General features: G+C 44.7%; 1 protein-coding gene across 1 annotated transcript in view; it reads right to left on the bottom strand.

Moving 5' to 3' along the window:
• ARSB (arylsulfatase B) overlaps positions 1-14,235 on the bottom strand; it is a 66,983-nt gene that overhangs the window by 19,539 nt on the left and 33,209 nt on the right. Inside the window, exon 6 of the mRNA XM_083576196.1 lies at positions 9,945-10,015. Within this exon, the coding sequence (XP_083432322.1) occupies positions 9,945-10,015 (71 nt within the window). The remainder of the gene's footprint in view (positions 1-9,944; positions 10,016-14,235) is intronic.

Here is a 14,235-nt window from a genome sequence, read left to right as displayed (position 1 = left end):
AAGACAGCCAGCGGGATGGATCTTGGCTTTCCTTCTTTATCCCCCCCCCAAATAGGTGCACCCTATGGTCCGGTGCGCCCTATAGAGCGAAAAATACAATAGTCACTAGGTGGCACAAGACTTAGGAGTTTCATGTTGCTATCCTGGCTTTGTTAAAAGATACAAAAAGGTTCTTGTCTAGCTTCCAGATACAGGTGCAGCACTCGTTCAGTACAATATATATTGTAAATATATGAGTAAATTGAACTGCCTCACACAGAATCAAGACTTGGTTCATCTAACCCACCCCTGTCTACTGTGACTGGAAATGGTTTTCCAGGGTTCCAGGCAGGGGTCTTCTCTGCTCCCTAAGACTCTTGCAATGGAGACACTTCGAATTAACAGGGGAGCTTTTGCATGCAGAGCATGTGCTCTAGCCATACAACTAAACTACAGGTCCTCCCCTCCAGTCTTATATTTTTTGTAAAACAAAGAACTACAGTATGTGAACTAATGGAAAAAGGAAATGTGGCTAATTAAATTAATTTTAATTTTCAGTAAAGTATCTAAATACAATATTTTGAAGGAAATGGCTGATTAGGATGGAAAATATGGTTATTATAGGACAATGGGCAAGGAAAACTAATGAGGGATATTTATATTTTATTGATATAAAACCTACTTCTTTTTTCTTTTTTTTCTACTCAGGGTCTGTTCTTCTACTTGGGCTATGTGTCTTCATTTTTCAATTGCAGAAAGGAAACCAAAACCATAGGTTCATTGGTTATCTGGCAGACCAACATTAATGGCTGCATTCCACATGGTGGATCACAAGCTGTAGAGGCATAATCTATCCGATTGCCAATTTTAGGGTTGAACCAAACTGCATTTTATTGAAAGCTGCTTCTTTCCAGTAGGACTTCATGTCCAAGTATCTGGATACAGGATAATCTTCCTGGGAGTTTGAGACCAAATGGCCTGTATATATGTTGCAGCCATTATCTTTCTAAGGTTTCAAATTCACCAAGTCAGCAGCAGGAAAAGATCATATCAAAATGATGGGATTTGTTAACACACTTATTTTTTTAAGTTTCAAATAATGTCAGGTGTTAGCTGTGCATGAACATAAAGGGCAAAGCCATTTTTATTCCTTTAGAGAAAGCACACCCACACATTTATGGACCCACAAAAACAGTACACACCATCTACTTACAATGAGTGTTTGTTCTCTTTATGCAAATTCATATTTTCCCAGTGGTGGAAAGAAGTATGAATGGCACAAATCAATTTGGCTGTGTAATAAGTCAAAAGAATCTTTTTAGCCCTGGTGAAAAATGGGGCCCCTAGGAGTTAACTGTCCCATAATAAAGACAAATTCTTCTGGTGTTCCTTGCAGACGCAATATATAATGTCACTGGAATTCAAAGGTGATTTATTATAAACCAAATATCCACACACCATAAAGTATTACTTAAAAATGATACGGGCAATTCCATCATAAATTATGGCACCAATTCAACAGAGCACAGATATTGTGCAGGTATCCACAAATGTGACATACAATTTTGTAGAACAATGTAGAAAACTTTGCTAGACTGCACAGTCCACACTCTGCTAGAAAGGAATACCAGTGAAAGGCAATCACGGATGGCAATGGAGGTTGTTGAAAGTAACAGCACACCACCAAGACTGGAATGTGGCACACCAGTGGCACACGGTATAATTCACAAGTCACAGAATCCCATTGCGATCAGGAGAGAACTCCATGCATTTAGTGGTAAGGTTCATAGCACTCACAAACGCCTTCACGGATCAAATAAATCAGCTCACACACCCTGCCATCAGCTGCTCAGTCAAACTGAAAGCCAAGCTGTGCATTGAGGCTATGAAACTATGGATAGTTAAAGCTCACTATTGTTATTTTTAATCAGGGAGCTTTTAATATTGCACATGTACCTTTAACACTGTTTCTGTGCATATAATAAATTATTATGAATTAAATGAGTGCTGGGTGGTTGTCAGATACATACCAAAGTATGGCTGTTCCATGCAGCTATTTGTTTCGGCAGTTATTAGTAGAATGCACCAAGTAATGTCCTTACAAATATCAGATTTTGATTAGATTGGCTCAGACTAAGCGCCTCTTAATTTCTATGCTCTGGGTCAATACCTTCAAGCAAGCACAACCATAACCCAACTACAACCAGTAGGCAAGCAGGCCACTGTATTTCAGTTTTTCCATTTGCAGAATGCATAGGATTTTGAGCAATGGTGAAAGAGCTTTACATTGACATCTCTCTACCTAGCAACACCTTAAAAAAAAAAGTTTGGAAGTCAGTCCTTTGAAGCATCTGATACAACCCTGCCTTTTTCTCTCCAAGATGATAAAAAGAATGTCTGTCTTGCCAAGGTGGTGAATATCTCATGTTTTATTAATGAATGACCATGACAAGTAAGGAAATATATTGACAGACTTTGGCTAACAACCCTTAGTTCCAATTGTTCCATTACTTTCTCTAGGTCATTCAGTTCAGATTCTGAAAAATAACAATTGCCTACAATAGGATATAGAGCTTCAGTGCTGCTATGAGACAGGGCATCTAGCATTGGCTATGTGGTCAGGAATATGTTTGGTTTAGCAGTTAAGGGAATTTTGACTCAAAGCCAGTTGGTTTTTAATTCAGCTGAATCACCGAAACTTGATGAAATGCCATAAGACTATCTAAAAGAAAGCAGAGGCTTCACAATGGAAGGGCTGACGTCATCCTCACAGCTGCCAAGCCATCAATAACTTGGAGAGCTGTTTTTAAAGAAACGATGCAAAGTTATAACAAATGTGTATGATATTGTACATTTCGCAATACTTTTCCCAGTGCACATAAGTGCACTTAATTTGAAACATATACCTATTATGTGGTTTTATTCTTTTATATGGCAAATTCAATTAGCATATTCATTAGGGAATTACATGCTTTTTTTATTAAGTGTTCCGTTTGAAATTTCATATGAAATTATTAAGCAGAATGCCAAGAGAATATGCAAAGGTAGGTTATTGATTAAGGGAGGGAAGTGATTTGTGCGTCTCCATACCATGGGTAGGCAAACTAAGGCCTGGGGGCCAGATTTGGCCCAATCGCCTTCTAAATCCGGCCCATGGATGATCCAGGAATCAGCGTGTTCTTACATGAGTAGAATGTGTCCTTTTATTTAAAATGCATCTCTGGGTTATTTGTGGGGCATAGGAATTTGTTCATTTCCCAAACAAAATATAGTCCGGCCCCCCACAAGGTCTGAGGGACAGTGGACTTGCCCCCTGCTGAAAAAGTTTGCTGACCCCTGCTCTAGACACAGACTCCTTATTCAGTGCGGCATTCTTGAGTCTCAGGTGGGCACTTGTCCACAAGTGATAGCATGTGTTTAGCATGGCTTATTTCCTCCAGAACTTTGTCCCAAGGCATTTTTAAAACTTTGAAAAGTAGTTTGGCCCAGACTATTGGAGAGAGAAAAGAAGGCTCAATGAACCCTGTTGTACAAACTGATAAGGAGCATGTACAATAACTGCTATTGTGTTTTAAAGCACAAACCTATGGGAAGATCTCCTGCAGCAGTTCCACTGAAGGCACTATGCCTTGGCAGAGCTCCTATTCTTTCCCAATGGAGCTCCTACAGGAGAACTTTCCAACTAATTACAGTCTCCTATCATGCTCCAGCAGGTGCCCTTAGGTAATAGGATCCCAATTCAGGAAGGTCCAAGTCTCCTGCCCAAAAAACTCACCAAGAAATGATTATATGGGAGCCCAGCAGTGACCAAACAAGCCAAGGTCAAACAGAGGGTATCAGTCCAAGAGTTAACCCAGAGGCAAGGTCAAGCAACAGTCAACACAGCAAGGTACAGTCAACACAGTATGAAAGTAAAACAAGGTTCAGGCACAAGAAGCCAGAGACCTGTGTCTTTTCCAGCATCTGGAAGGTTCAAGAGGGAGCCAGTTTGGCGTACTGGTTACCAAGAAGAGTTGCTGTGCTCATTAGGCCTGACACTACTAAGCAGCCCTTGTTTGTTCTAATAAAGAGTTAACTTCACTTACTCTGTGCGATTTATTGCTGACCCGCTCCTGAAAGGCACTTTAGCGGGTCTCTCTGTGGAAGGTCCTTTGAGGGGATCCTCAGTCCTGGTGGTTACAGGGTGTTTTCCCCCCCTCCTATGGATTTCTCCTGTGCATTTACGGGTTCCTATGCTCCCGAGTCAACAGGGCAGAATGAAGCTGCCATTGTCACGTCTAGTTTGACCCTCAAAAGCAGACATAATGCATAGAGGTCAATATCTCTGAATGCAACATATATCATAGCTGAGCACTTCCCATGCTATTATGTTCTTTCTTGACCTCCCCCCTACTGTTCAGAAATGGGCAGAAACATAAGAGGAAAAGGTGCAAGTTATTCCAAGAGAGGTTAGCAACACTCATTCTCAGTAAAATTGTTCCCAGATCTATCATTTTCTGTGGTGAGCTTGAACCTACATGTATTCTACTTGGCGCAAATAATCTTCCTTCCAGAAATCTGCCATTGCAACTGTGGAGGGCAAGTCTGTGTTGAGACAGTGATTTTTGAGTGTCTGTAAAAAAACCTATTGACCTATTCAAAAGCTGTGATGCTCAGACTCATAATTTGAAAATAGGCTGACTATTCTGAGGGCTATGACCATGAAGTATGCTTCTAATAGCTTGAGTTGCTAACAACCTAATATGTTTTCCAAAAACAGTCTTTCAAAAAAACCTGCTAAATTATTATGGCTAAAATTAGAACAATAAAGTGTGTAATGCAAAGCAACTGGTCCCTTCAATTTTCACCCAAAGCAGCCTTCAAAACTTTCGATCTACTAAACTGAATGCAGCCTACCTGCCATGTATGTGCACTCAGAAGGGACTTGAGAAAGTTGCAGTTTTCAGTACCAGTCTGGGGCTGCAAAAAATAAAATAAAATGGGGCTGCCATGGTCCTGGCAGGCCACCATACATACATGGTTGATGAGTTGCATTTGACTAGAAAGATTACAAGGCGAGGGGAAAATTTGAAGATACAATTATTTTTCAGTTTTAAAATATCCACAGATATTTTAAAAGGCACAAATTAACCAGAGTACAATGTGTTTGAAAGTGATTTTGCTTCACACACCTTTGTCTCAGTTCAACAGGAGTAAACACTGGCACAGACTGTAGCTGTGCACATATTTCCCTGTACCAAAAAGACTCACCCAGGACAGACTTTGCCCAACACACTCTCAACCATCTGTTTGGTGAGAAGGCAGAATCAAAGCCTCCATTTTCTTTTGCACAGACAGAGGGCCAGTGCAAAAGAACATGGAGAGCTGCCTTAAACTGTGCCATACCATTGTTACCTCTGAATCAATATTGCCTACACTGGCTGGCAGTGACTCTCCAGGATTTCAAACCACATTCTCCCCCAACCCTACTGAGAGATACTGGGGAATGAACCTAGGACCTTCTGTATGCATAGCTGAGCATCTGCCACTAAGCTATGGCCCTCACTATGGCACTGAGATCCAGATGCCATGTACAAAGCTGTTTTCTTTCCTCATGACTGGGGTTCATGGATGCGAGAAGCAGCCATGCTTACCTGGCCTCCTGACATGGGTGTCACTGCAGATTACTGGAAGAGGTGATGCACGCAGCTGGGAGATCATCACAGTGCAGACGCCCTGGCAGAACCAATCCGGTGCTCCCAGCAATGCATCCTCACTGTGCCAGACTAGCCCCTCCTAGTAAGATGGAGTGACACCCATGCTGGCAAACCAGGTAAGTGCTGCTGGGCGCTCATTGCTTAAGCTCTGTTAGCTTTGCATGCAATAATTTTCTTAAAGCAGAGTGAACAAATAATGCAGAGAATCCTTATAATAGAAGGCATTGTTGTAAAAGTGTCAAAAAATCCCAGTGAATACAAGTCTCGGGCCTGACTGCTCCTACATTCTTCCGCAGTAAGAAAAAGGTGGAAAGGATGGCCTGGGTAGCAGATGTTGATGCAAGAGAACCTAGAGAATGACAAATGATGTCAGCTGGGTGCATAAATAAAGATGATTCATTTTTGTGATGTTTCGCTGGGTTGTTGCTTTTCTTAAGTGTCAAGCGCTATTCATACAGAATGCTATTCATACAGAAACTCTCATTGCCTTGAGATGTACTGTATTGCTCAAAATTGGGACAGGGAGGTGTAGGGAAGAAACATCCACACACACACACACACACACACACACACACACACACACCCCTCATATGCCAAAATGGCTTCTAAGCTGTTTACAACAATGAAATCACTGTCAACTGTCAACTCATCTGGATTCAACTAGCACCACAGAATATGGATTCCAGAAGAGGAGCTGTGTTAGAAAGTGACATTCATAATGGGAACCAATAGACAGGATTCTTTTGAGAGAAGTTGGAAGAGCCAGGATTTGCACCAGCCAGCTTGGAGGAATGACCCAGCCAATAATGGAACATGTACTCATGTTGCTTCTGTACAGAGAAGAAGCTGCTTTAGGCAGGTATCAAATCCAAAATTACTGTGTAACTTTCGAACTGCTAGGTGGTACGGCTAAACACTTCCTGAAGGCCATTCCTTGTGGCTTGGAACCCGTCCCTTTCTTACTCTCAGAGGTAGAAGAGCAACAGCTCATGGTAGAGTGGCCACTTTGCTGGAAAAAGGTCTCAGGTTTCATCCCTGGTACCTCTAGGTGGGGCTGGAAGAGACCCCTGCCTGAAATCCTAAAGATCTGCTGACAGTCAATGTAGACAATACGCTGAAGGCACATGATGCAACAACCTAGATGAAGCTAAGAAGATCTGGGTCTGGTCAGGGCAGTGTCAGATTTATGTATAAGCTAAACATGCTATAGCTTAGGGCCCCACTCTCTTGCCCCCCCCAATATACTTCTTCTTAATTGTATTTCAGGGACGCGGGTGGCGCTGTGGTCTAAACCACAGAGCCCAGGGCTTGCCGATCAGAAGTTTCGAATCCCATTGCTCGGTCCCTGCTCCTGCCAACCTAGCAGTTTGAAAGCACGTCAAAGTGCAAGTAGATAAATAGGTAGCACTCCGGCGGGAAGGTAAACAGCGTTTCTGTGCACTGCTCTGGTTTGCCAGAAGCGGCTTAGTCATGCTGGCCACATGACCCGGAAGCTGTACGCCGGCTCCCTCGGCTAGTCGGTGACCAGAGTCATCCGCGACTGGACCTAATGGTCAGGGGTCCCTTTACCTTTGATTGTATTTCACTATTAATATACTTCTTCTTAATTGTATTTCAGTTCAACAATTACTTTGATAAAATACTGTATTTTTCGCCCCATAGGGCACACTGGCCCATAGGGCGCACCTAGTTTTTTTGGGGGGGGGAATAAAGAAAAAAAATTATTTCCCCCCTAGGCGCGGGGCTGGGGCGGGGGAAGCCCGAGCTTCCCCCGACCCCAGCCCCCAGAACAGGCTGCTATCCGCAAGCCTGGGGAGACCGGCGGGAAGTCGCGCCGGGCTCCTAAGGCTTGCGGAGAGCTGCCCAAAGCCTGGGGTGCGCTCCACTGTGCTCCCCAGGTTTCGGGCTGCAGGCTGCTGTCCGCAAGCCTTAGGAGCCCGGCGGGAACTCCCGCGGGCTCCCAAGGCTTGCGGATAGCTTCCTGAAGCCTGGAGAGCGAGAGGGGTCGGTGCGCACCTGCATTCGCCCCATAGGACGCACACACATTTCCCCTTCATTTTTGGAGCGGAAAAAGTGCGTCCTATAGGGCGAAAAACACAGTACATATTTTGTTATGTGCAAATGGCTTTAGATACCTATTAGGTCCATAAATTACCATATAACATATATTCAACACAAAAAACAGCAACAATTTGTTGTTGACAAAGGATAGCTGAACATATAAAGGGCCCCATTACCTTCAGTAGCTTAGGGCCTCATCAAACCTAAATCCGGCCCTGGGTCAGAGTATGGATAGGAGACTGCTTACAAACTCTACAGATGCTACCTTGCATTCTACAGAAGGGGGTGAAGGTGGGATATAAATACAATACACGAAATAGGAAAAAAAACAAGTCACAAATGACTCATTTGCAGCTTTTGTCAGGGAACCAGCCAGCAATAAATCACATGGAGTATGTAAGGTTAATTCTTTAGTAGAATAAACAAGGCTTGCTCAGGGGAGCCAGGCCTAACGAGCACACTAACACTTCTCAGTAAGTCTTGCCTACCAAGACAGTTGTGGAGGCTGAAGATCCCCACCTTCCCACAGCTGTCTAAGACTCTTCCTCCTCTAGGTCCTTCCCAAACAATCTGAGACTCTCTTGATGAGTCTGTCTCTGCTCCTCCCTCTTCATACCTCTTCTGGTGGGAGATACCTTGGCTTCTTCACCAGTCTGACTCATCTCTGCCTCTTGGCCTCCCTCTTCTCCTGCTCCAGCTTCTGCACTTCTCTCTGCCACAGACTGCCCCTGCTCACTAAACCCTTTTATTTGTTCAGCTTCTGACACATCCTCTTCCCAGGCTTCTCCCTCTGACCACTCATCATTGTCCCACCACCAACCCCTGGCTCTGAGCCTCCTTCCTTTGGGGGTTCCCCAGCTGGTTCCTCCCACCATTCCTCTGGGTCTAGCCAGCCTATGACATCTGTGTCAGTTTTCTTGGAACAGCAGCTGTCACCTGCAGCAAACTATTTAAGGCAGCCATTGCAAAACACAGCCCCCAAAGAACCCAGAGAAGGCCCCATACAGCCAAGGGAAGTTGTGCAGCATGTGGCTTCCAGGCCATGCAGAGTGTGCCAGCAAGTCCCACCTGGCAAAACTTCATAAAACTTTATGTAGAAATAGAAGGGCTAAAATACATGCTTGGAGGCTGTATGACTTAGGAGGATGTATGCTTTTTGTCCTGGCCATGAGCCACACTTCATTTTATTTCTGCCTTCTCTCCTCTCCCTCTCCTACTCTCTCGCACACACATGCACAACTGCTTGTCCCCTGTGCCACTTGTCTTCAATTGCTACAGGCAAAAGGGCAGCAAAGAATGCAAAGCCCAGGCTCCCAGAGAGTGCAACCCCAGTCCACTCTTTTGCTTCCTCGACTTTCAACTTGGCGGGGGGTGGGGGAGCCTGAAAGGGACCGTGCAAGGCCGCAGGCAGAGTCACAAAGCCTGGGGAGAACCACGCGAGGAGGGCTGCCATCTGTGGTTTTGGACACCCCTTTGTTATTACATAGTAATTTCATTAAGGAACTTAGAGAGAGTGTAAAAAGGATATGTTCCAATGAAAATCTTCTTAAACAATCCCCACATTGAAAAGCTTAGTCTCTGGCAAAATAGCAAAAAGGAAAAGGGGGGGAATAGCTGGGCAGAGTTGTAAAACAGACAGTGTTTAAGTGGAGAAGCAGAATTGGCAAAGCTTCCCATCTCTCATGATTACAGCATGAAAGCAGCCATGGGACTTGGAACTTCACAGCCACGTAGGAACTAGCGCCCCCCTCCTTTCTCTCTATCTGCTAGGTTAACAAGAGAGCTTTATTGTACAAGAAAACGGCATGTGCATGTATATCCCCAACTATCAGAAGATAACCGCCACTTTTCAGGGCTGGGGGCATTTTGGTCCTTGGCATGGTGCCTCACTATGTACCTGGAGCATGTGGTTATCTGTCAACAGCTCTACACTCTGGGCTACGTTATGATTTACATATGAGCAACTTTGGAGCACGAGAGAACGCAACAGACTCTGGGAATGATTTAGAGTCTAGTTAACCGTGCTCTGAAGATGAGATCACTGCAACACTTTATGGCATAGTGGCAGAATGGCTGGTGTCCAGCCTGATTTAAATTCTTCACCCAGAGAGAAAAATAAAAACTACATTGATAGGGGAACCCCCAGCCCCCCAACTGGGCCTCAAGGACCTGTCCAAAAGTTCCAGGAATTAATAATGGTAGACTTACATGGAGACAGATCCACAAAAATCGGGTCTATGTTATGAAGCAGCTCCGTTCTGGGGGAAGGTTCGCCTTCACTAGAATAAAATTTATTAGGAAAGGCATTAAATTTCTTTCTACAGTTTAACAGAATCCTAGCCCAGCTATTTCAATCATTCCTTTTGCGATTCTCTCAAGAAAAAAGGAAGTCTGTTAACTAAGTGTGCAAAGCTGCTCAGAAATTTAAACAGGATATTGTTTGTCCTGTACCAAAATCAAGCCAGAAGAAGAAAAGAAGAATTGGGAGCACACTTTCCTTTGAAGCTCTGCCTCCTGGTTTCATGGTTACCATCACATGATTGACAAGTGGGTGGCCCTTCCCATCTAGGAAAGTGATCTGTGGTGGTGGGGAGTTCAGGCTGAATTCAGTTCTCCAACCCTGAACTAAGTTACACTCAGAGTAATCAGGAGCCCAATTAATTTTACTTATGCATTTCAGGAATGCGTACATTGGCAAAATCCAACATTGGGGAAGTGGGCATTTATTCAGCCATCAGGACTTCGCTTTTTCCTTTCTCCTCCCCACCCTGCAGCTCCTGTGGCCCCACCAAATCTGCTGAAGAGAGCCAATCAACCAGAGAAGATTTGGGGTGCATAAGGAGGGTGAAGGAGGGGAAGAGGAAGTCTCATTGCACAAGTGGAAGTCTGTTCTGCTTGCACATGGCCACTATTAGATGTTACACAAGGCATTTCTTCACACAAAGTGGAAACTCAAAGGATTTGCATTAATGGGTTAGTCATACAGAGAGCAGACCCGCTGAAATTAAAGGGCATGACTAACATAAACTGGTCTACTCTGAGTGGAAAAAGGGACGCGGGTGGCGCTGTGGTCTAAACCACAGAGCCTAGGGCTTGCCTATCAGAAGGTCAGCGGTTCGAATCCCTGCAACAGGGTGAGCCAACCTAGCAGTTCGAAAATACGTCAAAGTGCAAGTAGATAAACAGGTACCGCTCCAGTGGGAAGGTAAATGACATTTCCGTGCACTGCTCTTGTTCGCCAGAAGCGGCTTAGTCATGCTGGCCACCAGAAGCTGTATGGTGGCTCACTTGGCCAGTAAAGCAAGATGAGCACTGCAATCCCAGAGTCGTCTGCGACTGGACCTAACGGTCAGGGGTCCCTTTACCTTTCTATTCTGAGTGGAACTTAGTTCAGAGAAGGGGAACTGAGCCACACTGAACTTTCCACCACCAACTTCCCACTTGGATAGATGTGCAGGGCCACCTACCAGTCAATAGTCCAATGTAAACATGAGGCCAGAAGACTTTCAAAGGAAAGTCCACTCCCAATTCTTCCTTTACATATGTGGTTTGATTTCAAGTCATGCCTACAAACAAAAACTGTTCCTTTGCAAGAGTGGCTTGAGCTATGGCTTTGCAGATCCTTTGCAGCTGTGTCTTGAAATCAAGCCAGGGCTGCAAAGAACAACATTCTTTTTAGCTACCCAATAGTTATAAAACACAGTAAGTCAATGCAAGATATTTAGAAAACATTTACCACACAATTAAACAAGAAGACATAAAACTAGCAATAAAAATAATGTAAAACAAAATGGTTTTCACTTGCTTTCTGAGGGTGATACCCAATGTTAATCATATTCAGAGTAGACTCATTTAAAATCATGGGAACTGGCTAAGCTGATAGAGAGGATACATGAGAGAGACAACATGGATTTCAAAAAGGAGTGGGAACCATTTATAAACTACCGTATTTTTCGCACCATAGGGCGCACCGGACCATAGGGCGCACCCAGTTTTTTTGGGGGGAAATAAAGGGGAAAAATTATTTCCCCCCCAGGCGCGGGGCTGGGGCGGGGGAAGCTCGAGCTTCCCCCAACCCCAGCCCCCAAACAGGCAGCTCTCTGCAAGCCGTGGGAGCGCTCCCACTGCTTGCGGAGAGGTCCGCGAAGCCTGGGCGCGCTGAGTTCAGCGCGCGCAGGCTTCGGCATGCTGGCAACTCTCCGCAAGCAGCGGGACCGCTCCCGCTGTTTGCGGAGAGGTCCGCGAAGCCTGGGCGCACTGATCTCAGCGCGCGCAGGCTTCGGCATGCTGGCAACTCTCCGCAAGCAGCGGGACCGCTCCCGCTGTTTGCGGAGAGGTCCGCGAAGCCTGGGCGCGCTGATCTCAGCGCGCTCAGGCTTCCGCATGCTGGCAACTCTCCGCAAGCAGCGGGACCGCTCCCGCTGTTTGCGGAGAGGTCCGCGAAGCCTGGGCGCGCTGATCTCAGCGCGCGCAGGCTTCGGCATGCTGGCAACTCTCCGCAAGCCGTGGGAGCGCTCCCGCTGTTTGCGGAGAGGTCCGCGAAGCCTGGGCGCGCTGATCTCAGCGCGCTCAGGCAAGTCTCCGCAAGCAGCGGGAGCCCAGCGCTGGGCTCCCGCTGCTTGCAGAGAGGTGTGCGAAGCCTGGAGAGCGTGAGGGGTCGGTGCGCACCGACCTCTCTCACTCTCCAGGCTTCAGCGAAAGCCTGCATTCGCACCATAAGACGCACACACATTTCCCCTTCATTTTTGGAGGGGAAAAAGTGCATCCTATGGTGCGAAAAATACGGTATATAAAAATACAGTATAAAGATTTGGACCCACTGGCACGTTTTGACTAAACTTTCCCAACTATATAAGAGGTAAAACCAGCAGGGTATAGAATTTGTTTAATAAATCAATATGGAAATATTGGGGAAGCCAAAGAGGGGGGAGGGGTTATATATATGGATATATAAATTGTTCAATTAAGATTTGTGGAAAATTTGTTGTTACAATTTGAAAATTCAATAAAAATTATTATAAAATACAATAAAATCATGGGACTTAAGCTCATTTATTTCAATTGGTCTGTTCTAAGTATGACTTCTTTGGCTCTCAGCCAAAATGACTAAAGGTAGGAGCTCAGGAGGCCTTTTTTGGGGAAGCGTTTCAAAGGGTTGTGTCCAATGCTAGTCCTACTCAGAGTAGACCCACTGAAGTTAATGGGTATGACTAACTTTGGTTCATTAATGTAAATGGATCTACTCTGATTAGAAAGTACTTGGATACAACATAATGTTGCAGCACCCTAAAGAAAAATACAGTTGCCTAAGTCAACAAATTTGTCCTCATGGGAAATGGATCAGGGCCTCTCTAAATTTTATGGGAGAAGGGTGTCATGTGGGGGGGGGGGAATGCTGTACAAAGTACCCAGCTCCCTAGATATATAGGGCTTTGTGCAACATAATTAGTACCTTGAATTATGCCTGGAAACTGACAGGTAGGCATTGCAACCAGTAGGAAGCAGGTTTTTAATGCCCCCAGCAATCTGCATTCACCAATAGGGGGGTGAAAACATTTTGTACTAGCTGCAGCTAGGGGGAAAAAAACTTTCTAAAGGAAATTGAGTGCTATGCTTTCAACTTTATCAAGAATGCCTTGTCCAACCAAAACCCTGGTTGGTCTGCAGCACTTGGGAAAGTTCACAGAATCAGATTGCTGGAGAATACCCAATGGTTCCTGCAGTACAACCCTTTGTTCCAACACAGGAAGATATTCAATATCCACAACATCTCTGGAGATGCCTGTCCAACCAGATAGAATAATAAAAACATCACCCCAGGCAGGCAAAAATAGTTTAAATAGCTCTAATAGAAAGCTGTTGTAAGGAACTGATGCATGACAGAGTCGAGCAAGGAGGAGACTGTGGTCAATTTCATGTACTCTGTCTGTTGCAAAACTGTAATTGCTGCAGATGTTTTTTCTTCCATGGGGGGTCTACCAATAATTCTGTGCACCCTTGTACTTTTAAAACTCAGACAGCTTAATCCAATCTATTAAAAACCCAGCCATTATAGTTTCAATAAAATACCCCTGCTGAAACTATGTAAAGACTGCAAACCGCTTTCTGCATTGCTGATAGCTTAATGAAGCAATTATCACCTCTCTCCATCTTGTTTACTCTGTGATATTGAAAACCAGTTACTTTTCAACCATGCAAGAATGTATCTGTTTACACTGTTAAAACACCCAGCACTCTGGGGAATTCTGGTTAGATTGCAAAGGTGGGGGGGGGGGGGAGAGAGGAAATTCTACAGGGAAAATTTAGAAGGTGAAAACTTGCCCATGAGTAATTTGACTTAATCAGACTATTGGCAGGAAAGTTTCTGATGGATTACACAGTGGACATGCATCAGGGTTGCATTAATTTTTCTGCTACAAACAGCTGGGTTATCATTCATTTAATCAAATCCGCTTATAGCAGCAAACACTCAAGTGATAAATTATTTCTCAGGACCTTC

The sequence above is a fragment of the Podarcis filfolensis genome (genome assembly GCF_964270895.1).
Source record: "Podarcis filfolensis genome assembly, chromosome: 11".
Taxonomy (NCBI): domain Eukaryota; kingdom Metazoa; phylum Chordata; class Lepidosauria; order Squamata; family Lacertidae; genus Podarcis; species Podarcis filfolensis.
Note: the sequence above shows the minus strand (reverse complement) of the source record. Positions and strands in the feature narration are given on the sequence as shown.